Raw genomic sequence first — 26490 nt, 5'->3', positions numbered from 1 at the left:
ACGAACAAAAGCTTCTGTCTATCTTGGGAAAAGTATAGCGAACAGCTTATTTCTTTATTTACCGTCACGATGTGCACCATTGAAAAGACGCTGCAAGCGATTAAAAAAGTGCATTCCGTGCTCTGTATGCGTTGCGTACGTAGCACAACTCGCGGTGAGATCAGTCTATTCCATTGTTTCACTTTGGTGCTTATTTGTAGATAAACGGAAGCACTGAAGAGCATGCTGTCAGCCTCAGTGCAGCTAGAGGCGCTACTGCACTCTTAAGATGCTATATTATTCCCCGCAGTAGAGTCGGCAGAGTGGGTCGAGAATAACAGTGATATTTCCGTACAAGAGGCTTTCTCTAAAGGCACACAAACCAACATCAATAAAGAAAAAAAAATTGCGGAAGGCAAAACATACTCAAACATGCAAGTTCATCTAATACGGCGAGCCAGTGTGGCGGCTCAGGTTGAGCTCTGTAGGCCTCGCGGATGTATGAAACACTTTATGAAACACTGTCAATAATGTCAGTGGATGTATTGCCTTTAAGTTGTACAGGTAACAAACGAAAAAAATGCGGAGTGGTCGAGAGGAAACACTTCCAACTGGCAATATGTTGGTACACAATTAAATCCAGGCTACATGGCTTTTTTTTCGCTTTTATTTATTTGTTATAAACGTCTCGGAAAACACTTCGATATTACTTCAGTGGATGTCCAAAAGACCAGGTAGTCATAGAATAAAAAATATCGCTGTAAAAATAAAACGCAGTGCGCATTTCGGCAAAACACACATTGGAGGAAAGGGTGCAATTCCAAAGAAATCACCCTTTCAAGTGGGTGTATTGTTTACCTAAACACCCTTTTCTATGTGTGTAAGGGGGGGAGTTATAGGCACGAGAAAATACCTTTAAGAGTGCAATTTTCCTCAGTGCATACTCTTACACGAGTGCTTGAGAAATTGTTAGCTACCCTTGGAAAAGTTTAAGCACTCTTGCTTTTTCGGAAATACATTGGTTAATTGTATCAGGCAGGGAACAGAAATATCACATTCTTGCTGGCTTGCTTCAAGCAGCTATTTTGGAAGGCTAAGCATCGCCTTTCTCTTCTATTCATTCCTTTTTTTTCTTTCTCTCACTCTGAACTGAAAAAGGATAAACAAAACTCATTCCAAGCTCGTATCACTTCGCAACCTCTGGTAATTGCCAATACTTTCGTGTGCCTGCGAGAGCGGATAACTTAGATTATTCCTTGAATGTAAGAAAGTTTAATTAAGCCATTAGGTTAAAATGCATACCATATCTGTGTCCGTAATGTAGTTATGGCTGTATACATGGTTATATGCAAAAAAAGACTCCTTCCTATAAAGTCGTTTACAAATTAATGAATGGTGTTATGAATGACGCCATTCCCCTCGCTCATATGGAGACAGCAGTATTTGTAAATAATAATAATAATAAAATAATAATAATGGAGGGCTCTGGGGTTAACTTCAACCACCTGGGGTTCTTTATTGTGCAACCAAAGGGCAATACAAAAGCCCAAAGACATACCACAAACTGGGTGAAGTTCCCAAAAAACGCTATCAGCATTTTTTGGGAACTTACCCAGTTTGTGGTATGTCTCTATGCATGTCCATGCCCAAACCCTTCCCTGCCAACTTGGGTCACTAGGTAGTCCATGGTCAAATGGGTAGAGCACCAGGCTGCTGTGCTGGGGAACCGGATTCAAAACCAGCCATCAGACCGACTTGGTCATTGGATATGTAACTCCGGGTATGTGGTGCTTTTCAATGAACCTCTTTGACGCCAACTTGGGTCACTGAGTATGCACGATTGCATATGTGCCGCTCTACAATGATCCTCGTTCCTGCCAACTTTGGTAACTGGGCATGGGCCACTGTGTATCTACCACTCATCAATAGACCTCCGATACCAAATTGGGTCACTAGGCATGTGCCGCTCTTCAATGAGCCTCTTTCCGGCCAACTTGGGTCACTGGGTATCAGGGGCGTAGCCAGGGGGGGGCTGATGGGGCTTCAGCCCCCCCCCCCCAAATTTTTTCGTGCCGGCATACACCGCCGACCAAAACTACCACCGACGCCGCGAATTATTCTGGATTCTGTCTACAATGTGTTTTTCACGCTCGAAAATGCATTTCCGCACGAACATTGCGAACTCGGGCTGGATTTCGTGGCAACGCCCTTGCACCTGGAGTCACGTAACGCAAGGAGCCCCATCCGAGCACAAACTTTCAAGGGCTTTTCAATAGCGAGTGGGCGGGTTGCGGCATCTTGCAGCGGCTGCGGGATCTACGGAGCGCATGGATTTCAATTACAAAACTTTATGGGTATAATGTTATCATAAACTTTCGATGCGAAAGGTGCACCGACATTTCCAAAGGCGTGCTTTAGATTTTCAATTCTGGAACTTTATGGGGTTAATGCTCTTATAAACTTGGGCCAACATGCGTGCACTGGAGCCCTCGTGTACAAGCCGTTCCAGAAATGAAATCACGCGCTCGCAATCTTCCACACACACGAAAATACTACATATCCCCGTGACTGTGAGCTAGCAGCTGATAATTTTCTCTAAATATTTTTAGGAAGCGGGCTCAATGGGATCGATCAGCTGGACCAGGGCAGGCAAAGTAAAATATGAGAAAACAGAAGAAAGTTAACGGCCTATTATTGAGGAAATTATTTTTGCGGGCAACAAGGTCTGGCTCTCCGTGGCCACAGGGACCGTGGCCCTATGGATTTAAGCATAGCCCCCGTTGAAAATACAGGTATTTTCAGAGCGCTCCTTTGCATGCGAGCTGATTGTGGAGATACATATCTGAAGAACCATTTGGAAAGTTGCCCCAGTAATGCCTCGTATTTAAGCCCAGATGCACAAAACCAAATTATAGAAATCTGTGCCGAAATTATCAAAGAAAGCCTAGTTGCAAAAGCAGGCTGCTTCTTCATACTTCCTGACGAAACGAAGGACATCGCTGGAATCGAACAGCCTACTGTTTGTGCAAGGTACCTAAACAAGGATTCCAACAACATCGAGGGAATGTTTTAGGTTTTAGCACCAGTATAGATGCTCTCTCTCATTGCGACTGCAGGTTCTATATAAATGTGTAGAAACTGCTGCAGATTCTAGTCACCCTTCCAGTGACCACTGCGAGCGCAGAGAGAATATTTTTTAACAAGAGTTTACTAAAAAATTACTTGCGCTCTACAATATCTCTGGAATGCATGGTTAGGCTGGTGCTTCTATACACCCACAGAGACGCCGGTATCAACGTGTCCGAAGTCATTGACCGAAGCGCTTCGCTCAACTTCCCCGCCGAGAGAAGTTTGTACTTTAGATAGCGAAGCAGCAAAAATCAATGCAAGTAAAAAGCTCTGTTCCTTCACGTCCATAAGCTCGTAATTATGAAAACGTTTGACTGTTCGTCAGCTTTTAAAACCGCAGAAATTTTAGCCGTTTATTCTAGCAGTTAGCATCATGATCAAAATTAACATGCCAATACGAAAATTACGAGGACATCAATAACCAATTTTGACCGACCTGGCTCATTGAAAGCCCGGCCCACGCAGCGTTTGCCAAAAACACACTCGGATACGGGGTAGTTCAACTTGCCGCATCATCTGTGGCTTTCGTTTTTCCTTTTCTTTCTTGTTTAGCTACCTGCTTTTATTTCTTTTTGGAAACGAAGCAATACCCTCCTTTAATTTTGGGCGCAGAATAATTGTTGCCGCTGTGCAGTCAGTTAAATTACACATTTTAGAACTGATTTCTGCATTATTCCTCTATTATTCTACCGATATGGCGCTGTCGCGACCGCCGCATGGCCCGAGTACATATCACGATTTCTGCGGTCATGTTCTTGCCTAGATCATGTCTTTCTGTGCGCAAAGTTTACAACCTGTGACTGCGCATCATGTTTATTTGTTTGCTTAAATACGTAGATTTATTGGAGACTTAGACGTATATTTAAATACCTTATTGCGAGGTTTTGTGTATACAAGCAGTGAACGTTGTTTCCAGCGACTCTTTCTTGCAATTTAGCGAGTTGTATCTGGCATTTGCATATTCCATTCTATCTTCGCATTTATAATGTATATTTGCAGAACTCCTGCTTTTATATGTACTCACTGTTGCGACTATAATTTCGGTTCAATTATTCACAATACACGACCGGTAACTTCTGCTGCGCAATCTATTGAAACTAAGGACAGCGTCATTGAGGTTTTTTCCTGGCCGTTGCATATGTGCAAAAATGTAAACAAGGTTTTTGAATGACAAAGATTCATCAAAATATTTGTCCTCAACTTATTCATTTCATGGCCTTTACGTTTTTCATATCAGCTGCATGCACTGCCTTGCTGGTTTCTAACTGCTATTGTTCTGAAGTTCATGTGATATTTTCTTTACTTATTAAATAGACAAAAAAAATGCGGCAGCATTGGTAACAGTTATTTCTGCCACAATTTTTGTGACATACGAATATATTCTTTTATGAGAAAATACATATTTTACTTGACAGTGTGTAGCGTTCAATAATTCGTTTGCAGCGTCTAATATACAATGGCATTGGCAATGCAGTTATTATTCATGCATTTGATCCCTAAACAAATTCTATATGGAGGAGGCCGCGCTGCAACATGAGCCCCCCCCCCCAAACAAAATTTCTGGCTATGCCACTGCTGGGTATGTGTCTCTGGGTATGAGCCACTCTTCAATAAACCTCTTTGATGCCAAATTAGGTCACTGGGCATATGCCACCTTTCATAATAATCATTATATAAAACATGTCATCAACTATTACCCATCAACCATAAGATAGATTGCTAATAGCATTAAAGTTCGCAATCATCTCTAAAAGATGGACGCACAGGCAATTTGTTGTGCATTTCAGGCACACACGTTTCCCAGCAACTTCACCTTCGCACTGCACTGTTGTTTTGCCGCTTCAGCTAGATGTGCAGAAGCCTATAGGTCGGCAAAATAAACGGAGCTCCTAAAGACTGATTCAAAAATTATATTTCTTGCTTAAAGTCTGCTCAGCCATGCTCCCTCACCAGAATCAGACAAGTCCACTTGGCCTACAGGCTATCACTCACCCAGGCTTTCTCTTTAATGGAACGCATCAAATTTTGACGCACTCAAAGCAAGGTAAGTAATAATTTTTGCATCCTGCCTTCATTGAAATGCGTCTACCACTACCAGAAATTCGACCCGTTATCTTGTGCTTGGCAGCAGAACGAACGTCACAGCCGCTGAGTCATCACATGGCTTCTCGGTCCATTCAAGCCTATTAGCACTGCCAGATTTGCACAGGAGAAAAGCAGGTGGAGTATTACTACATAATAACCTCCTTGAACATGCGATAGTTTATGCAAGCAGTAAGCCACTCTCACCACTTCACTGACTCATGGCAAATCAATACCAGCAACAAATTTTACTTTAATACTAAACAAGCACGTGTACAGAAATACAAAATCTACTTTTTCAGTTCAAATGAACTACGTTTCAGCACTTTGCGTTGTTTGGTTTGGCTGACGTATCTTCAGTTCATGAATGCCTTTCTGCCTGAACTTTCCAGAAGCAACACGCTTCTTGACCTCCTCCTCTTCCTGAGCAACACGCACATTTGCTTCCTGGGCATCATTGATTTCCTTTAAATACTTGACAATGGTTGTCTGAAAATGTAAAAATACATAATCAGGACATGACCATCTCACTGACAAGATAAAAGAAAGGTCTGTTTCGTCCCCCACATTGTTACAGCACCCTACTTTTGCAAGTTTAACGGGACCAACCATAGATAAGAATGGGCAATGAGATCATGATGCAGATGTACAGTTCAGGCTTCACAGTAGAAAAAAAAAACGGCAAAGTGTCCAATTATATGTGAACTGGCAGCAGAATACTGTTGAAAATAACAAGAGGCAGCCCTGTGGTGAACCATCATAATTTAATATGTTTATATGTGCATGACATCATGGCAATAAGCCTCCTCCTCCCCTCCCTTCCCCTTGTTTTACTGTATGTTATGACAACGGCCCTCTCCTTGAGGATGCCCTGGATCTGCCCCTGCTCAAACCAGGGTAGGGATGCTGGAGAATGCTTGACAAAAAAAGAACATCTGCCCATTTAAGTAATGCCTCTAATCACGGGACCTTAGAGGTATTATAAAGGTTACTCACTGTAGTGGCCTCTTACATCTTGCAAGCATTTTTAAGGTCAAATTCGCATTGCTTTTTACAAGGTTACTTGACTCACCGCCAAAGCCACATTCACTTCGTCCCAGTTTGCAAGTTTTTATAATGCGCTTATTGCCATCACTCATACAGGGTGTTTCAGCGAACACTTTCAAAATTTATTTAAAGTTGCCTGTGGCAGACAGCCCAATTCTAGTTCATGAGCTGGTCTACTCGAAGAGGCGGACATCACTGGCGCAAAAAATTAAAATGCATAATCGACTAATCAACTAAAATTCACTAATTAAGTTTCTAACTAATAATCTGATGGCCCATATTGCAATTAACAAACTGTAGCCGTGGAGTTCGCAAAACGGATCCACTTGGAATTATTTCTCAGGATGACACCAGTTTCGAAATATTCATTCCTGAACTTTGCGGAGAAATGTATTGGCGCTCCAGTTAATTATGTGCTTCAATGAATAAAGCGACATTTTGTTAAGAAATTACCTGCAACGCCAATGCATTTCTCCGCAAACTTCGTGAATTAATATCTCGAAACTGCTGTCATCCCAAGAATTTGTTCCAAGTGCCTTGCGAACTACATGGCTACAATTTGTAAATTGCAATATGGACCATCAGGTAATTAGTTAACTTAATTTGTGAATTTTTGTTAATTAGTCGATTATGCATTTCAATTTCTTGTGCAAGTAATGTCCGCCTCTTCGAGTAGACCAGCTCATGAACTAGAATTGTGCTTCTGCCACGGGCAACCTTTAAGGATTTTTGAAAGTGTTCACTGAAACACCCTGTATATATACCATATATGGGTCATTCCATCTCAAGTGTACTAGGTGTTTTTTCGACCATCTCCGATTCTCCAGAAAAAAATCATACCATTTTACCTCAATGTAGAAAGTATCAAGTGATTTCTTTCTGCAAAAAATTTTCTGATGCAGTTAGGGCGCTTCAAAGGTTGGGCACACAAGTGAAACTATGTCAAGCAGAAAAAATCCTAAAAAATTATTGCTTTGACCTATTACAGCAAATTTTTTTATATATTCTGCAAACTGCACTCTTTCATGACTATTTTAGTTTATAACTTTTCATTTTAATTTATATTGCATCATATTTAATAATATTTAGAGTAAAGGCTAATTGTTCCTAGAGGAATATATTCGCAATATGGGCTTGGTATGTTGGTATGTATACTAGATCATAAAAATACTCTGAGAAGAAATAAAACCTAAGCTTTCTGTTAAAATCATGACAATGGAAAAAAATGACATTCTGACTTGCTTTGGAGCTTCATTTTCACAATGTAGCGGTCCAAGTAAAAATATGGCCTAATCAGCATTGTATTGTATGCTTTGCTTCCAATTTATCTAAAAGTTCTAAAAAAAAGTAAACTTTGTTGTAAGCGAGAAAAACATTTTTGAACTGCACAATCACAAGGTTGCACGGAACACCTTTTTTTTCATCTTCCCTGCACAGCACATCGGTCGGCATTTTAGCCCGGCACATTTCACGTGTTCCTTTTCTTTCTTTTTGAAGAAAAAAACAGTGCAAAATAAACGAGGACGAAAAGAAGACAGGTACAACGGAGGGGTGCTAACTTCCAACTAAATTTTATATGAAGAAACAATATACAAAAAAAAAGAATTGTCCCCCGTGACGTCATGAACTCGCTATCGCATCAGAAAGGCAATCTCATTGTCAGCAAGTGCCACTGACGGGCAGCTAATGCACATGCCCTCAGCCCACAAAATAAAAAAAGCTTCTAGCATCTCCCTTTCTAGTCTACCTCCAGAACGCACCAGAAACTTGGTGTGATAAAGGTTCGAACGGCATTTGTGACATTTACAATGTTCAGCCAAATGACCTCTCGCATTGTTATTTACAGCCCAGTTGTGCTCTCTCACCCTTTCATTGTAGCAACACCGCGTTTTCCCCAATATATACCTGGTTGCAGCTTAGGGGGATTTCATAGACGACATTTCTTGTGCATCATGTGTATTGCGCTGCATGCTTCTTAGATCATGAGTCTGGTTTTGCTTTGGTCACCATCGGGCATATCTTGGCCAATTTACATGGCGCACTAAAGACAATATTAACATTGTACATTTGCGCAACCTTCTTGAGGTTGTGGGATACCCTGTGCCAATATGGGATCATGTGCACCTTCCTCCTATTATCTGGTTTTTCTTTGTTAATTCCCTCCTTTGCTTGCTTGATCTTTTGAAGAAGCTTATCACAGATGCTAGTAACTAAATAAGACGGGAAACCGGCTTGGGTCAGCCTTGTAACCTGGTTGTTAAAGCTGCTTTCTACAGTGTGAACGCAAGATTTATTTAGTGCTTCCTTTAGACACGTCATTGCAACTCCTATTTTTATTATTTGGAGTGGGCACTGTCATACGATATCAACTGCTTGTTCAACCTTGGCTCGTATTCCCAATACACATGCATGTTCATTAACGTGAGCTTCAAATCCAGAGATAGACTAGAAAGGGAGGTACTAGAAACTTTTTACATTGCGAGGGCCGAGGGCATGTGCATTTGCGGCCGATCAGTGGCACTTTCCGAGAGAGATTGACGCGATAGAGAGTTCATGATGTCACAGGGGGGAAATTCTTTTTTTCATGTATTTATACCTTGTTTGTTCAAATAAAATTTAGTTGGAAGTTAGCACCCGTCCGTTGTACCTGTCTTCTTTTCGCCCTTGTCAAACTTTTGCGTTGTTTATTCTTCAAGTATGTTACACCAACTCGCCCACATAAAGCTCCTGCTGCTTCTTTTTGAAGACAAGGTTTTCTTTGGCGACTTCAAATTGACTTGGGGTTTGTGGGGTCTGGGTTTCTGGCCACTTTCTTCTCGTAAATTAGAAGATTTGAGGCCCTCTAGTGCACATAGGACAAGAAAACATGTGGTAAAATGAAGCTTGGAACGAAAAAGACGCACCGAGTTAGCGTAGAGCTACCGTATTTATTCGAATCTAGGACGACAGTTTTTTTCAAATACTCATATACAAAAACTCTAGGGTCAGCTTAGATTCGAGGATTTTGAAAAACGCGCCAGTTTTTAACTGAACTGAAACTGATAAATATGGTGCACAGTTAGCGCCATCTAGAAAAGTCAGTATCGCAGCTGCTACTAGCAGCGCCAGTAGCCAACTGAAGTACACGAGCGATGTCGCCATTTTGACCTGTGTCGTATCGGTATGGCTTAGCATCGGCGCGTGGCGTGGCATTATCACAATGGCACCAAACAGGTGATGCCGCTATAGTACCGCTTTCTAACGAACAGTTGTGCTAGCCGCAGAGGCATGGTTCAAGCCGGGCAGGACTTCGGTATCGATGAGAAAAATGTCCGTCGTTGGATGGGGCAATGGTGTATCAGCGTGCGGCGTGGCGTTATCGTAATGGCACCAAACAGGCGACGCCGCTATAGCGCTGCTTTTTAACTAACAGTTGTGCTAGCCGCACAGGCATCGTGAAATGTTCCAAGCCGGATGGGACTTTGGCATCGATGAGAAAAACATCCGTCATTGGAGGGAGCCATGGTGTATCAGCGTGCGGCGTGGCGTTATCGTAATGGCACCAAACAGGCGATGCCACTATAGTACCGCTTTCCAACGAACAGTTGTGCTAACCGCAGAGGCATCGTCAAATGTTCAAGCCGGACGGGACTTTGGCATCGATGAGAAAAACGTCCGTCGTTGGAGGGGGCAATGGGAGACGCTTTTTGCGTGCGCCGCAAGGAGGACGACATTTACCCAGGAACTTTGATCGTGCACTCCTTCAAAAAGTGCAGCATATCTAGTGCGCTTGATGGCACTGAATATAGTGCACTGTTTGAAAATGGCAGCGATAAGGAAGATAGCAACAAGACTAGCAGCGATAATGACGTAGAATGAGCTCGGCATGTTCAAATTCAATAAATGCTGATTTCATTTTGTGAACCCTGTCCTCACTTTTTTTGTTCGGCCTACATTCGAGGCAAGTTTTTTTTTTTTCTGGCTTTGGACTTTGGGGGGTCGGCTTAGAGTCGGAGTTGGCCTAGATTCGAGTAAATCCGGTATGTATGGAAAAGAAGTAATGAGTAATTAGTACAAAAACGGCAAAATTAAATCCACATCTGCCCACATAACTCTACACTAACTCTGTGCGTCTTTTTCATTCTAAGCCTTGTTTTGACACCTGTTTTCTTGCCTTACATACACTATAGTTGGGTACAACTTTAGAAGGCAGCAGCATTTGCCCCTCAAAGGCGGATGCACACGAGTCTCCAGATATGAGAGCGCACTCTAGACTGACGTAATGAGCCGGACGGCCAGTGACCCCATCAACAGAGAACATAGCCACCCGCGCTTCAAACTGGGCCGAGTCGCGTTACCAGAATCAGACTCAGACAAGTCCACTTCGCATACAGGCTATGACTCACCCCAGGCTTTCTCGTTAATCACATTAAATTTTTACGCACTCAAAGCAAGGTAAGTAAGCGTTTTTGCATTTTGCAAGAATGAAGCCACAAAGTGAATCAAAATGTCATTTTCCACTTTTCTCATGATTTTAACAGAATGTTCAAGTTTTATTTCTTCTCAGAGTATTTTTAGCATCTATTGTACACACATACCAAGCCCATATTGTGAATATATTCCTCATGGAAAAATTTGTTCTTTCTCTAAAAAGATATTAAGTCTGCGCCTCAGAGTGAATTCCCAAACTGTTTGTGGTGGTCTATCATGCCGGAAATATTTTTTCGAGCTTACGCTGCACCATTTGTGCTGCGTGCGTTAGTTCTGAGCCTTGATCCGGCAAAGAAAGATTGCAGCGAGCATTGGTGATGCTACACTATGCTTTGTCTAAAAACAGGATTCTGCGGCAACACATCACTGCAAACAAACGCCCTGCATGTTTGTTCCATGGTGTTTTGTTTTGCTCGAAAGTGGATTAAACCAGTGACTGCACTTTATAAACACATGCCTGCGGCCGTTGATCTTGAACCGTAGGAGACAATGCGCAGTGTTGTAAAAGGCACGGAATTATATTTTTCTCGCCAGATTCGCGAGAGAAAGCATTACTATCACGAGAAAGCATTACCATCATGAGAGCTCTACCAAAGTCATCAAGATATAAAGTCTCATTTATACCAATAAACACGCATTTTAGAAGCACAATTTCTTGAGCGGGACTATTTCTTTAGTCGCGGACGCAAGCGGCTGCCACGCTTTGGTCATCTGGACGAAGCCTCTCCTGCCTTCTTAAGTTGTACCCAACTATAGAATGCCTCAATTCGTCTAATTTATGAGACAAAAGTGGCAAGAAAGCCAGACACCACAAACCCCAAATGAATCTCAAGTCACCAAAGAAGACCTTGCCATCAAAAAATTCGTGCAGGAACTCCTCTGGGAGTTGTCTAAGTATGCGTAAGCATTGTGCCACTTGCTCATCTCCACGCAGCCCGGTGTCATTATCAATGTTATGAAACTTGATCCGACCAGTATAAACGACAGCGTTGCGGCAACATTAACTGCTGCAGATGGCGGCACAAGGTGAATTGATGAGGCAAGTAAACTACTGCAGGTGGCGGCGCCAGCGCTGATGACGTTCCGGTCATTAAAAGCCAGTATCGCTCTTTAGCGCCTCATCCATCCGTGTCAAATCATTATCAACCGTGACCAGCCATTCCCCGGCAGCAGCTACGTATGGCACGGCCGCGCGGGCCCCTATCTTGAAAGCAATCTGCAATGGGGACACAGTGTGGTGCCTGCTGATAAAATTCATGCATGCTGTGTTCTCACCACTTAGTCTGGCTTAATTCGCGTTGAAGCAAGACGCACGGGCCACTATCTTGAAAGCGATCTGCAATGGGGGCAGAGAGTGCAGTAATAGTGGTAATAGCTTCATGAGTGCTATGTTCTCGCCGCTTAATTGGCGTTGAAGCGAGGCAGCATGAAGGTGAATTCGCTGCGGGCGCTGTCTTGAAAGCGATTGTTTTACGGGAAGCTCGGACGGACGGTTTTTCTCATTGGGTAAGCATAAGAATGCTATTGCATTTACAAGAAAAGAAACGAACACGTCAAATGACCTGGGGTAAAATGCCCACAAACGTGGTGTGCAGTTGAAAAAATTTCTTCTCCCTTAAAACTAAATTTACTTTTTTAATGCTTTCTAAATAAATTGGAAGCGAAGCCTACTATACAATGCCGATTAGGCCACATTTTTACTTGGGCCGCTACATTGTGAAAATGAAGCCACAAAGTGAGTTGAAATGTCATTTTTTCCACTTTTGTCACGATTTTAACAGAATGTTTAGGTTTTATTTCTTCTCAGAGCATTTTTATTATCTATTGTACACACATACCAAGCCCATATTGTGAATATATTCCTCATGGAACAATGATTTCTTTCTCTAAAACTATTAATTATGCAGCAATTTGTGGCTTTTTCTCATGAATAAAGTTAATGTTATTCAAAACTAAAAGTTATAAAGTACATTTAGGAAAGAGTGCCATCTACAGAATATAAAAAAATATTTCGCAGTAATAGGTCAAAAGAATAATTTTGTAGAAATTTTTCTATCCAATATAGTTTCACTTGTGTGGGCAACCTTCGAAGCACCCTCACGGCATCAGAAACACTTTTTCAGTAAAAAGTCGCTTGAACGATTACTTTCCCTATTACCTATTTCCCTAGCACAATTTTTTTTCAGCAGTATCGGAAATGGTCGAAAAAACACCTCGTACACTTGAGTTGTAATGACCCATAATATAACTTTTTTTTTTTGCATGCTGTTTAACTCTATTGGGTACTACTAATTTCGATTAAATGAGGCCAAGGCCTTATATGATTTCTGCTGTTACTGGCTTTATATGGCAGTTAAAAAAAATTATGTTTCTCTGTTCCTGTTTTTCACTGCTGTCTATTATACATATTATATTGCACCAAAGCAAAGGGGGTCTCCTTAAGATGGGGTTGGTGGTGCCTTTAAGGCTACTGCACAAATTTTGTGGACCAGACAGTAAAGGTAGCCTAGATATAGAAGACAAGAGAAAATTTTTAAATGGTCAATAAGTGGCCCTTAGCATGTGTCTTACAGATAAAAAATTTGAGTGAGTAAGCCATTTCAGCAATTCATTACAGAGTATGCTTTAGCAACGCCACATCTTCAAAAGATACTTAAAGAAGGGATGCACTAGCTAACACAACAGACTGTGCATGCCTCTTTTTCCATGTCCTGTTTGAACATTTCTTGTGCCATGCTAATACATTAAAGAGATACTGACTTCATGAGATAAATTATGTCCACGTTTTTTATAGTGGCCAAATATAGTTTAAAAGAAAAGCTAATTTCCTTTGCTCTTTGCCAACCTGATTTTAGCCTCGACTTGGCTAAGAAAACTTACACGAGTGCCATTGCTGCAAATGCATGAGAATTGTAGCAGCTGCTGCAACCGTAATGGCTGCTGACATTTGTTCACCTAATTAATTGCATTCGAGGACCCCCTACTTGTTGCTCACTTAACATAAAACATAGGCACTTCGTTAAAATTATGGTGCCTGCAAATGTCAGAAATTATCTACAAACTCATTCATCTGTTTAGACTCATATCACTCAGAGAAGTGCTGATAAACAAGACTGGCCGAGTTTAACCCTTTTAAATCTTTCCTAAACTGGAAAATTTTTTCCAAATGTTCTTTCACTTCCCCGAGGTTTTCCATGTAGCATGCTCATTAATAAAAGAAATAAGGCCCTGTTCCTTGACCTCAATGAAAACATTGAATAACCACTTTGTGTTGAGAAACACAGTTTTTCTCGCAATACATAAATGTCTTCAATAATAATATCTCAACACATCACAGCAAAACAAATGTAAACTACAAACTAATATGCACGAGTGCCCAATCTCAACAGTAGGCGGGTGAGACGAGCAGATTCGCGTGACTCGTTCATGTCAAATAAACCAATGAAAAGTGTGGCGTGGACAAGTAGGACTCATCCTTGGCGATATTGGTACAAGTTGCTAGAACAATTACAGCTTGAGCTTGGGAGTTTTAAGGTTTAACAATAGTGAAAGACTGTTGTTGGTGCAAGCACCGAGGCAGAGTTTTTGTTTTTCGCAAAGTTTCCATTTAGCAACTGATGCCTCCTGGAGAACACTCCCACGACTATCTGCAGATTGTTTCTCTAATGTTGTATGCACGAATGGCAGTCGAACCGTGACTACTGTCACTTGTTGGATTTGTCAGCATTTGTTTCCGTCACAGTACAGCAAACAGGCATTTCAGCGACGCTGTGTACCCAGGACTCAGCCGCTCACTGGCATAAGCACTGTGTCAGCATCAGCGTTAGGCTGACGCATCGTGCATATAAATGACAAGCGACTAATGCATTTCAACTCATGCAGCAATTCGTGATATGTTTGGAGGCATTATTATTTAGAGGAAGCCGCTGCGGATGGCAGGAAACATTGCAGGATGTTCGCTCAATGTTATGCAACAGAAGGAGACAGCTGAGCTTAAAACAGATTAAATATCCATCACAGATGGCCAATGTCCCAGTTATCTGACAAATGCAACAATGGGAGGCATTAAACAGTAGATGAACAAAACAAGGCTCAGCCTGGAGCAAACATTTTTACAAGGAGACTTGTCTGCGTCACGGCAAATGGCAGGTGACGTGACATGCCCTTAGTATGCAAAACTGTCAAATGACATTGTGGCTGTTAATCAAACAGATGGAAAAGCCACCCAAATGAGTTTGTGCCATCATCTATTTCCACAAGGCAGGTGCTCTAAAATCCAACAGCAGGGGAAAGCAGCAGCGGTGATGATTACCGATTCTCAGTTAACTCTGTAGCAAGCTAAAAGCTTTTCCTGGATTAGTTGGTCACATAAGCCCAACTTAGCCAAGTTCTTTCTCACAACAAAGAAAACAGCAAAAACAACTCATTTTCCAATAGACAATGCAGTCACAGCTGCTGATAGGTGCTCCATTTTCAGAGTATCTTTCTTTGGGGACAGTTGGCAAAAGGCGCATGGAAGTCTTGAGTGTCATGCACAAAAAAAAGTTCGTTTCATCACTCTTGCCTTGGACATAATCATCACACATGGTTGCAAGCCTATTCATGCAAGCCTCATGCTAACTTGCCCAATTCCAATGCCTGCTGGTAGAGTACAAACTTAGCTGAAGCAAGCAAGTGTACAATACTGTTCCACAATCTCGAAGTAGGTATCTGTGGCACCATGAAAAGGTCAACAGAATATTTAGTTGACCACTTCATAAAAAATGTTAAACCACTGCTTTTTTATGCCTTTGTACACGTTCCTTTGTGCAGTGCACTTTTTGCAAGCAGCTGCAGAGTATATGTTTATAATTATAATCCAATTAATGTTGTTACAAATTGGTGTAGCTATGAAAAAAAGTAAACAGCAAGAAACAAATGGAGGGGAGGTTGCAGAGCTTACACAATATTCCAATTGCTGGAGATATCGTTTCCTCTGCTTCCCAGTCAATGGAGTCGGCCTTCCATCTGTAAATGAGAATCACTCTATTACAAAGGAAAGAAACATACTAGCACACACATACTGCCTGAATTCATTACCTGCCATACTAAACAAAAGCTACAGTAGGGATTTCAGGGGTCAACCAATCCAAGCAGGGGTCGCACACTCATGTCAGGTACCACCTTCGTAAAAATATGCAGGCTGCAGAGCAGGCACAGAGCAATTCTACTGTTGCCGGTGCTTGCTGGAATTAAAGAGCAGTGATGCTCTTGCTGATGCTCCCCAACAGGTTGCAAAGTCATGGTAGATGTGTCACAGCAACTGCAGCATCCCAGCCAGCCGCCTGCATGTCTTCCACTATACTGCTTCATGCATGAGGACACTTTTGTCATCGGTTGTGGCGCATTGCAAGATGCCATCATTGGTGCCAACCAAGGCTTGCCTGGCTTTGCTATGCCAAGAGGGGCTGACACATTTGGTGTCCCAGCAAAAGTGTGACAACCACTTTAATTTTCCGTACCTTGTTCTTAAGCTCACTTACAATTGCTTTTGCATCTCCAGAAATTTAAAATAGAGTGCAACTGTGCAGACTCATTTCCAGCAGTTCACAATTTTTTAATGCAAAGCATTCTTCGCGAACTTCAGGCACTTCGAGTGTGTCTGTCTGTCAGTCTATCTATCTATCTAGCCTCCTAGGCCACAGGACTGGCGGTGCCTACAATCCTGTGCCGCTGGGTATACATGCTCATGTTCGCGCTGCCGGCGTGGTCGTGGCGTCTTTGTCATTCGAATTTCGTCATCCGACTCTCACCTCTGATTCTCGCATACTACCTGCGCCGTATCCACTCAGAGCGGCACATTGTAACGACCAAACAGAACTGCTCCCACTGGACACACAAGCTCAGATCTCTGTGTCCCCAATCCCTAAAAACATGAGCGAGAAATACCACAGACAACGGCACCTTGCACGGGCCAGGACACTCGAACGCAGGTTCGGTAGAAATCCGGAGGTTTATTACACGGACGCGTGTAAACAAGATAGCAAAACTTTCACTGTGGTAGCCACAAACACTCAAACTACTATTTCCGCAACAGTCGGGACAGAGTCAGTGGCCACAGCAGAGGCTATGTGACGCTGAAAATAGAGCACGTTCTGCTTTAATACTAACTGACTCGCAGTCGGCATGTCGCCTTTTCATGACAGGCACCCTGCCTAAACTCACAATGAAAATCCTAGGAAGAAATCTCACGGAACACCACGCTATTACGTGGTACCCGGCGCACGCCGGAGTGACGGGTAACGAGAGGGCGGACCGCCTCGCTCGAGAATATAGCATCCGAGCGACGGAACACACTCTCGTAGAATCTCCGATCACAATAAAAGATATCTTGGAGGCACAGAGACGAGGAAGGCAACGGTATAGCTTTCCAGACCCATCCTTGGACTCAGCGCAAATGCGGGACTGGCACCGACTACAAACCTGTACATACCCATACCTACTCCGACTACACCACATACACCCCACCCGGTACCCCAACACTTGCCCTTGGTGCAGGGGGCGGCCATCTCTTGACCACATCACATGGTCGTGCCAGAATCGGCCACAAGAAATCCAATCACCCCTTTTGGGGCAAAACTCCAACAGTAGGCAGTGGGGCCCTGGACTGAGGGACCCACCCACTGAACCTGGATGTATTTTTTTTAATAAATGTTATACTACTACTACTACTACTACTACTACTACTACTACTACTACTACCTGCGCCGAGCCAGGTGGCGCGCGTAAGATCCGGGCATGTCAGCTACGGAACACCCCATACAAACAGCGATTTAAAAGCAAGCTTCCCACCCCATGAACACCAACCAGTTCCTGACACTCACAAAGAAGCTCTCGGAAGATCGCAGCTTCATCGAGAAGTACGTCAACTCTGGTATTTCGTTATTCAAAGGTTTACTTGAGCAGCTCGAGGATGGCGTACTACTGGGGTACTCCTAGGCGCAGAGGAAGGGGAATATGTTCGCAATGATCAAGCAGCTAGGCAAGCCCACATTCTTTCTGACCCTCTCCATGTCCGAGCTCCGCAATGAGTGCCTGCTCGAAGTGATCGAGAGAGCCACGAAGCCAGTCGAGGTGCACTGCCGCAGGGTCCATGCCATAGCCAGCTATGTACCTGCAAAATGCTTCGCTTAACTTCGATTACTACTACAGTACGTGGAATCTGCATAATCTTTTTTTCTTCAACTTGCTACTGGGCTATTCATGTTTCTTCTTGCATATGGTATTGTGCACTATTTGCCTCAGTGGACAGAAACACAACAAGTTGGTCCTTTTGAAGACATGACACAGTTCGTGTTTTTTTTTTTTTTTTTGTAAGTTATGTATTAGGGAACAGAAATGTGCCAGGAAACACGGCGTAAAGTTGGAACGAATGCACCAAAAATTCAAACTAGTGCTTTTATTCCATACGCTGTAAGATCAAAAGTGCCGCAGTAATGTGAATAGAAATCAGGTGAACTGCTGGTAATGCAGTATGAAGTTGTTACTCCATTTTAGCATTTTAGAGTTGAACGAGGCACTTCAGCGCATTTTACCTACCTGCTTAGGCACAGGCTTCCATAAAGTAAAGTGGCCATCACGATATTGCACTGGAAAGCTGACCATTTTCTCAACAACCAACCAGGCTGTCGCTCAAGTTGCTTGGCACCAATGACAGCATCTCATGGTGTGCAGTTCCTGAACACAACTGTCCTTGCACAGAAAGCAGTACAATACATGCAAACGACTGCGATGCCACATTTGCTGTGGCACATCCACTATGAATCTGTCAGCTACCAGAGAGGGGCAGCAAGAGAAACATTGCTCCTTGTCCTCCATATTGTCAATGCACGGAAGTAGCGGCTAACAGAGTGCTAAAGTGTTGCAGCCTGCTAAGTTTACACAAATGCTATACCAGGCCCGATAAATAGCACCTGGTGCCCTAAGGCATACCACAGCATTCTGTGGAAGATGGAGAGCACAAAAGAGCCTTGAGGCCCACATGAAGACCAAGTGTTTGAGATACCTGGATTGGAGGATTTGTAAATGTGGTGCAATAAGAGCCTATTCACTATTTTCCCACATTTCGGTCCTTCATGATCATTGGACATGTGTGCAAGAAAGTGCATACAGATGCACCTTGTGGCGAAAACTTCTTGAAAAGCAAACAAAAACAAAAAAAACTTACTTTTTTTTGGTTTGCTTTGATGAAAAAGAAAATGTCTGGGGTTTTTCATGCCAAAACCACGATTTGAGTATGAGGCACGCCGTAGTGAGAGAGTCTGGAATAATTTAGACCACCTGGGGTTCTTTAATGTGCACCCAATGCACAGTACATGGGAGCTTTTGCATTTCACCCCCAACGAAATGCATCCACCATGGCCGAGATTTGATCCCACGCCCTAGGGCTTAGTAACAACGCCTTAGCCACTATGCCACCACGGCGGATTTTGCTTTGATGAGATCACTGGGGCAAGACAAGTATATATTCTGTGCGCTTTTGAATAAAATGTGGTTTGAAGTCAGCGCCTGTCACGTCCATTTTCTCTTAGTCCCTGTCTTTCTTGCACTGTTCATTATGCAACTCTACCAACCCACCCCCCTGCCGCACTTGTCAGATGCAAGTGCTATGCAGTGCTACATGATGTACATCCAAGAGTGCTTTAAATAGTGCTTTTTCACTCTACCTAACTTGAGGCTGTGCTATAAGCCCACAGAAAGTATCAATGAAATATGAGAACACAGATCAAGTGTCATCCTGTGTTCTTTTAATCCTTTCTTGGTAGTTGTATAGTAACTCACATAACACACAAAAAAACTAGTCCTCCTCCAAGTTCCATTGGACTGCCCCGTTAACAGGAAATAGTACCACTCAAATTACACAGTGCATCAAGAACACTGCAAAGGTTACTGAAGGCAAGGATCAGAAATGGGTCACGTGCAAGGACAACAAACAAAATGTTGCGGTGTACCATTGAATGTCCAGTCTGGTGTGTCAGCAAATTCACGAGTTTCATTCCAGCGCCTGGGAAGACCAGCTCTGAAAAATAAAAAATGAGATTATTGGTTTACTAACATTAAACAAGTACCAACACTATTACCCTCTCTCACCACAGCAAAACACACATGGTGTGCCTGGAAGTGATATGATAGTAAATGTGTTGCACACCACTGGCAAAGTAAACTTGCACCACTTGCACCACCACAGGGAAGGAAAGGTGAGGAGGAGAGACAGCCCCCCCCCCCCCCCCCAAGTCCCACATTTCCAAGTCCCACCTCAAAGCTAAATTTGCATATAACTCGCACTGATTATTCTGATTACTCTGGAGGCTTCTGATTATCAGTACTTTGGGCAATCCCAACTGAGTCTGAATCATTCGTAGGCTACTCTATATCGCCTGATAGTAGTGTGCATACACAAGTTCTTTTTCTCTGGTGCCCCAACTGCACCCTCGCCTTATTATCGTGACTGCCTTATAATTGAATAAATACAGTATGTTCTTTATTGAGCACTGCAGTGCCATCAATGCTTTACAGGGGCAAATAAATAAAACTCAGCAATTTTGCAACACACCAGTTTCATCAGAAACAAATTGCATTTTTTAATGGTCCCAGAAAAAAAAAAAAGGTTTCTGCTGGAGTAATACAGCCCGACATTAAACGACCATCAACACCAAGTTTTCACCACTTGCTCGTTCTGTTGAAATAGGTGGCTATTGACCAAATAACCATTACACATAACCCCCTTTGCTTTAGTTCATAACAAATAATCAATAACATCCTCCCTTACTAAATGAGAGCAGCAACAAATGATCTGCCACCTGGTAAACACATCTGATACTAATACAATATCAAGTATGCTGACATACCGGGTGCGCGAGGTATTTGAGAACACAATGTTGGCTTCAGGCAGAGAAGAATATCTCCAGCAAAAATAGACATTTTCACCAAACTTTGGAAAGTACTTCTCTTACCGTTTATTTCCACAATTACTCAATGAATCTGCCATCTGCAGCAATAACTGATTAAATTCAGCTTCGGAAATGGCTGCAGGCAGGTGGTCCTTAGAGATGTTGGCCATTGAGTCAGCAATGGCAGCCTTCAGCGCGTATTTTGTATTATGTGGCTGTTTGTTGGCCTCTCTCTCAACGACGCCCCAGACATAGTAGTCGAGCGGATTTAAATCTGGAGAACTAGGAGGCCACAAGTTGGGAGTGATGTGGTTGTAGAAGTTGTCAGCCAGCCACTCCTGGGTGACGCAGGCAGAGTGGGCGGGAGCCGAATCTTGTTGAAAAACAGAAGGTATTCCTTTCGAAACAGTCTCTATCCAGAGCTCTACAGCGGTGGCAAGCACCTCCATGTACGCGGCAGCATTAACACGGAGTCCTTCTGGAAAAAATGTGTGGCGGCGTGACGTCACCCTCATTGCTGACGACGGCTAACACCATCACAGACGCCGGAAATTTTGTGTGCATCAGTGTAGACCCCTCATCAGCGCTTGCGCAAAGCCACCTGTCGTTACGGCGGTTAACTTTTTGGTCTTGGTCAAAGTTCTTTTCATCTGAAAAAAACCAGAGCATTCCAGGCTCCTCAGGTCTCTTCAGCTTGCTTAGCAAGCGGTTGGACCGAAGCAGACGATTCTCCCCAATCTTATCGGACATGAATTGCCCCCTCCTCATGACACAAGAATGGTACCGCAAGTCCTCGTGCACAGCAAGCCTGACAGTCGACTCTGCGACTTAGAGCTACTTTGCAATGGCCCCCATTGACTTCCCTGGGTCGTCATTCATGATGGCTTGCAGCCGCCGGAGAATATCAGGGGTTCTGACGACGTCTGACCGCTGACTGTGCTTTTTCCCTTTTGCCACAGATGCCACGTCACCGCCAGAACACATCAGTTCTGTCTGCACCTTGTAAACGAAAGACTTCACTACGTTCAGAAAGGTGGCAATTTCCAAGTCGCTGTGGTGTACGGCCAGGGCGACGAGGACTGCATAGCGTTTCATTCCCAGCGTCAACCTGTACACTTCCATCTTTGAACTGCGCAGTATGAATGATAAGGGGTCAACCAACAAGAAGCAGCATGCCTAGATAGATATGATGAGCCTAATAAAGTTGTTTCCATAATAAAGTTGTTTCCATCCATATGATGAGCCTGCTGGTGTCTATGGCGATAAGGAATAGTGCTCTAAAATACCTCGTGCACCTGGTACATAGGGCACACTAGCCAAGAATGCTGTATCAAGGCCACACTGCACTGCTAAAAGCTGATGATGCACAAATCCTCTGAATAGATTCATTACAAGGCCCCTCATTAGGCCCCATAAAAAATTTCGGTCATACAATGAAAGTGGTGAAGTGCTGTCTAGGGACTATTTTTCTGCAAGTATTTTCAAATCGTTAATCAGTCGAAGAGATAGAAAAAACTGCAATATTGTGTCGCCATGCTGCCAACACAGACACTCTTTCCCTTTGCCTCAACTACATCCGCAAGCGACATTCCTTTCCTGCCTTCTTCCATACCAGAGCCAGCGGGCCGCATCACGCAAGCCCCTACCTTCTCCTTTTTTGTTCTATTTATTTTTTTGCTGGATAGCACACTTCTAGTGGCAGTTTTGAGCATTCTGCAATGCATTATTTATAGAAGTCACGTGCCATGACAGGAGACATTACAGGCAGTGCGCCTGATGTACAGGAGTTTGTACATGTGTGACCTTTATTCTCTGGCAGGAAGCAGAGCTCCTTGACAGAAAAGTCGCATGAGCTTTCAGCTGTTTCATGCCATGCAGCGGTTTGATACTTTGCAGACACGGTCATCAGCACATGATCTACACACCATGTTTGTCTGTTTGCAATGTCAAAACCTGGAGAGGAAAACTTTATGGGAACTTGCCATGTAAGTAGTACTGTTATGCACTTAGCAAAGGCAATAATTTCAAGAGCTAGCTATCAAAAGAAAATTAAGTTTTTTAGCAAGGCATCATAAAGTAAGCAATAAACGAAAAATGATAGTCATAACAATTTGAGATAGACATGCATCAGCATAGATTAGAGATGCGAGTAAATGATATTCAAGTCAAGATTTTTAAAAAGTTAAGCCAGGCAGTTTATAAAATGCATACAACAGATAAATTTTTTTCCTTCTAATAAAGTAACTACATAATGGCTGCCAAGGGATGAGAAACACAGCTGAGGGTGGCAGAGGATGAGACGGAGTGATCAGGTAAGGGGCTTGTGATGGGTTTGACTGACACAGGACTGGGGTAACCAGAAATCTTCGGGAAAACCTATTTCTGCACTGAACTCAGATTGGCTAATCATGATCACGATAAGCTATCTTTAGGCAGCAGTCACTACGTGCTGATTGCTGATGTAGCTAGTTCAGTAACTTTGGAAGGTTAGGATGAATGGTATAGCAAGGGTGCTACAGGTCAGAAAATTAACTTTTTGGAAAGTTAGCATTCCTGTAGCAAAAGCAGAGAATATCTATTACATACTTGAGACCATTGGTTTGGGCCCGCTTATGAGTATCCACTATAAGATTTCTTCTCAAACCTCTTCTGCATGTACCTATCTGCTGTCCCAGATGAGCAATGAATTATAGGGAAAGATAAGCTGTTTGGTACTGTATGCACCATGAAGATATCATGAAGCTTTCAGGCTGTGGATTGTAACACGGCCACCTAAAATAGTCTATACTGCTGTCACCATGAAGCAGCAACAGCAGGCAAGTGGGTTTCATGGTACAAAAGTGTTTGCTCCAAAGGAAATACATTCTAGCGCCTTCACAACGAACACCTCTACAACAAAATGACATGTATACCAAAGGAACAATCCTGCCCCGGTTCTGATGTAAGCTGTGCAGTGCACAACCTTTACAACAAGGCCACCTGCATAACGAATAATTTCGGAGGCCCCAAGCACTTCATTATAAAGATGTTCGACTGTACATGGAGTCCCGCAGATGTGGCAGTGTTCTTTAAATGGTTATGAAACAGTTGAGAAAAAACAAAAACAAGATACATGTTTCGCACTTGTTTCTTGACGATCAACATGTTTTTGAATTCAAAAACGAGTGTGACAAAAAAATATATGCTGACACTCACGCTATCCTCCAATGATGATTGCGCAGCAGTCCCAGGGATTTCTTCGGCTTGGTACGTGCACCTCGGAATGGCTGTACAACTAGACCTGACAAAACGAACAAAACATGACTGATGGAAGTGGAACTCTGCAGAAAATATTCATAGTCATATGATCCTATTTCCTCTAAGTCAACATGTAAGCAACTCCAAAAGAATGGGTATATAACAAGAGCTGCTTTTGGTCAGATACTGTTGAGTGTACTGGAGCCAAGGGGCCGCATCACGTGAGCCCCCACCTTCTCCTTTTTTGTTCTATTTTTTGCTGGACAGCACACTTCTGGTGGCTGTTTTGAGCATTCTGCAATGCGTTATTTATAGAAGTCACGTGCCATGATAGGAGACATTACAGGCAGTGCGTCTGATGTACAGAAGTTTGTACATGTATGACCTTTATTCTCTGGCAGGAAGCAGAGCCGCTTGACAGAAAAGTCGCATGAGCTTTCAGCTGTTTCATGCCATGCAGTGGTTTGATACTTTGCAGACACGGTCATCAGCACATGATCTATACACCATGTTTGTCTGTTTGCAATGTCAAAACCTGGAGAGGAAAACTTTATGGGAACTTGCCATGTAAGTAGTACTGTTATGCACTTAACAAAGTCAATAATTTCAAGAGCTAGCTATCAAAATAAAATTAAGTTTTTTAGCAAGGCATCATAAAGCAATAAACGAAAAATGATAATCATAACAATTTGAGATAGACATGCATCAGCATAGATTAGAGATGCGAGTAAATTATATTCAAATCAAGATTTAAAAAAAAGTTAAGCCAGGCAGTTCATAAAATGCATACAACGGATAACTTTTTTCCTTCTACTAAAGTAACTACATAATGGGTGCCAAGGGATGAGAAACACAACTGAGGGTGGCAGAGGATGAGACGGAGTGATCAGTAAGGGGCGTGTAATGGGTTTGGTTTAAAGAGGACTGGGGTAACCAGAAATCTTCAGGAAAACGTATTTCTGCACTGAACTCAAATTGGCTAATGATGATCATGATAAGCTATCCTTAGGCAGTGGTCACTACGTGCTGACTGCTGATGTAGCTAGTTCAGTAACTTTGGAAGGTTAGGATGAATGGTAGAAAACTGCAGAAGTACTTGCTTATTAACTTCCTCCGATCGGTGTCACGAAAGAAAGGACCTGATATAATTGCGGCTGCGCCTCATTACATTTATAGATTCATCACTACAATTAGAAGTATCTCATAAATAGAAGCCCTTCGCTTGTTGCTGAAAACGCGGTAGGCTCATAGATTTCTGTACCACGGAACTTCGAGAACACGGAGACTGAAACACGGAGAACGAGGTTCCTAAAGTGTCTTCACCAAGTCATTTCATCTTCCGCTTTGATATGACTATATTGGTATGCTCAAGAAACTACGAATAATTGTAGAAATAGCGAACTTAACCGATCTGGTCAGCGCCCGCAACTACCCAAATCCTCTAAGTGGTTCTATTTACTAAAACGTTTTCGACGACATACGGGGCTCCATGCGCAGGCCTGGGGCTCGCGAGACAGGGGATATCAGAAGCCGTCAACATGTATTGTGCGCTGTCAAAAGATAACATGTGGCAAATTAGGCCTGTAAGCCTTTTTCGCTATTACAGCAACAGTTTATTAGTGTCAGTTAAGCAAGGCCAGCGCCTCCTCTAAAGGAGGCGTTGGCAAGGCTGTACGGTCGGTGGCGACTCAACACTAAGGCCAGGCAAACAGCGGATAGCTCAAATGAATTAAATATACATCGTTTTATAACTACGTCACATAAGAGGCACTTCCCAACAATAGGGCACCATTTTTTACGTACCTTTTGCAACGGTCCCTTGCAAAATTTGAAAGCATTTACCCAATGTATTCCGTGCACGACAACTGATGAGCGCTGCCATCTTTGAACTGCAGGACCGCAGAAATTGTTAACGTTGGACAATCAGGTAATGAAATAAACTTTGCGTCAATCTTCAATTGAGTGTTCAGATCAAATGCATAATTTTTGCTGACCTCAATGATATACTTGCGACTTACGCTGTTAAGCGGGTGCAGGCAAAGTTTCTACGTAGCTTTGGTGCAGGGCAGTCTTACCGGCATGGAGGAGGAAGTTTTCCGTGCTTAGCTACGGTGGCTGGATGGGTAGCTTAGCGGTAGCACATCAGAAAGTACAGTATCAAAAAGTAGGAGAGAGCATTACGTCACGCAGCCAGCCTTGGTTGGTTCTTTATTCTATGAGCGAATGCTGCGTGAAGCCATACCAGTGTACTAGTCAATTCTATTACACACTACTTTGCGCAGTGGTGGCCCAACACGTGACCTCTTGCGTCGAGATGGTCGAGAACTCGAGATCACGGATCAAGAATCGAGATTTGCTGAGACGTTTGATTCCCAGTAGCTATGCCAGTAGTTTTTATTCGGTGCGCGCTTGTTCGGCTGCCCTAGCTCTGCCTGCAGAACGGGAACACGAAAACCAACCGCGCACTTCGACGTGCGATCTCGTGTTGGGCCACCACACTCGGCTTCAATCGCGTGCACTAGAAGAGTTAGCATGACGTTAAGGCATATCTGCAAGGAGCTTTCCTTCCTGTAGCCTACTGTAGCTGAGGTAGCCGTGGAGGCAGCGTGGCATAGGT

The 26490-nt window shown here is 43.1% G+C and overlaps 1 protein-coding gene across 1 annotated transcript; it reads right to left on the bottom strand.

Annotated features, from left to right (window-relative positions):
• Window positions 1-5405: 5405 nt before the first annotated feature.
• Window positions 5406-25833, bottom strand: LOC119463781 (39S ribosomal protein L52, mitochondrial-like). The gene is made up of 5 exons (XM_037724609.2): window positions 25677-25833; window positions 23832-23916; window positions 19698-19765; window positions 15650-15714; window positions 5406-5679 (listed from the first exon to the last, which is right to left on the bottom strand). The coding sequence occupies exons 1-5, from the start codon at window positions 25753-25755 to the stop codon at window positions 5503-5505; spliced, it is 474 nt and encodes a 157-aa protein (XP_037580537.1). The 5' UTR covers window positions 25756-25833; the 3' UTR covers window positions 5406-5502.
• Window positions 25834-26490: the final 657 nt, after the last annotated feature.

This window comes from Dermacentor silvarum, chromosome 1 (assembly GCF_013339745.2).
Source record: "Dermacentor silvarum isolate Dsil-2018 chromosome 1, BIME_Dsil_1.4, whole genome shotgun sequence".
In the NCBI taxonomy this organism is placed as follows: domain Eukaryota; kingdom Metazoa; phylum Arthropoda; class Arachnida; order Ixodida; family Ixodidae; genus Dermacentor; species Dermacentor silvarum.
This window is presented reverse-complemented; position numbering and strand designations above follow the sequence as displayed.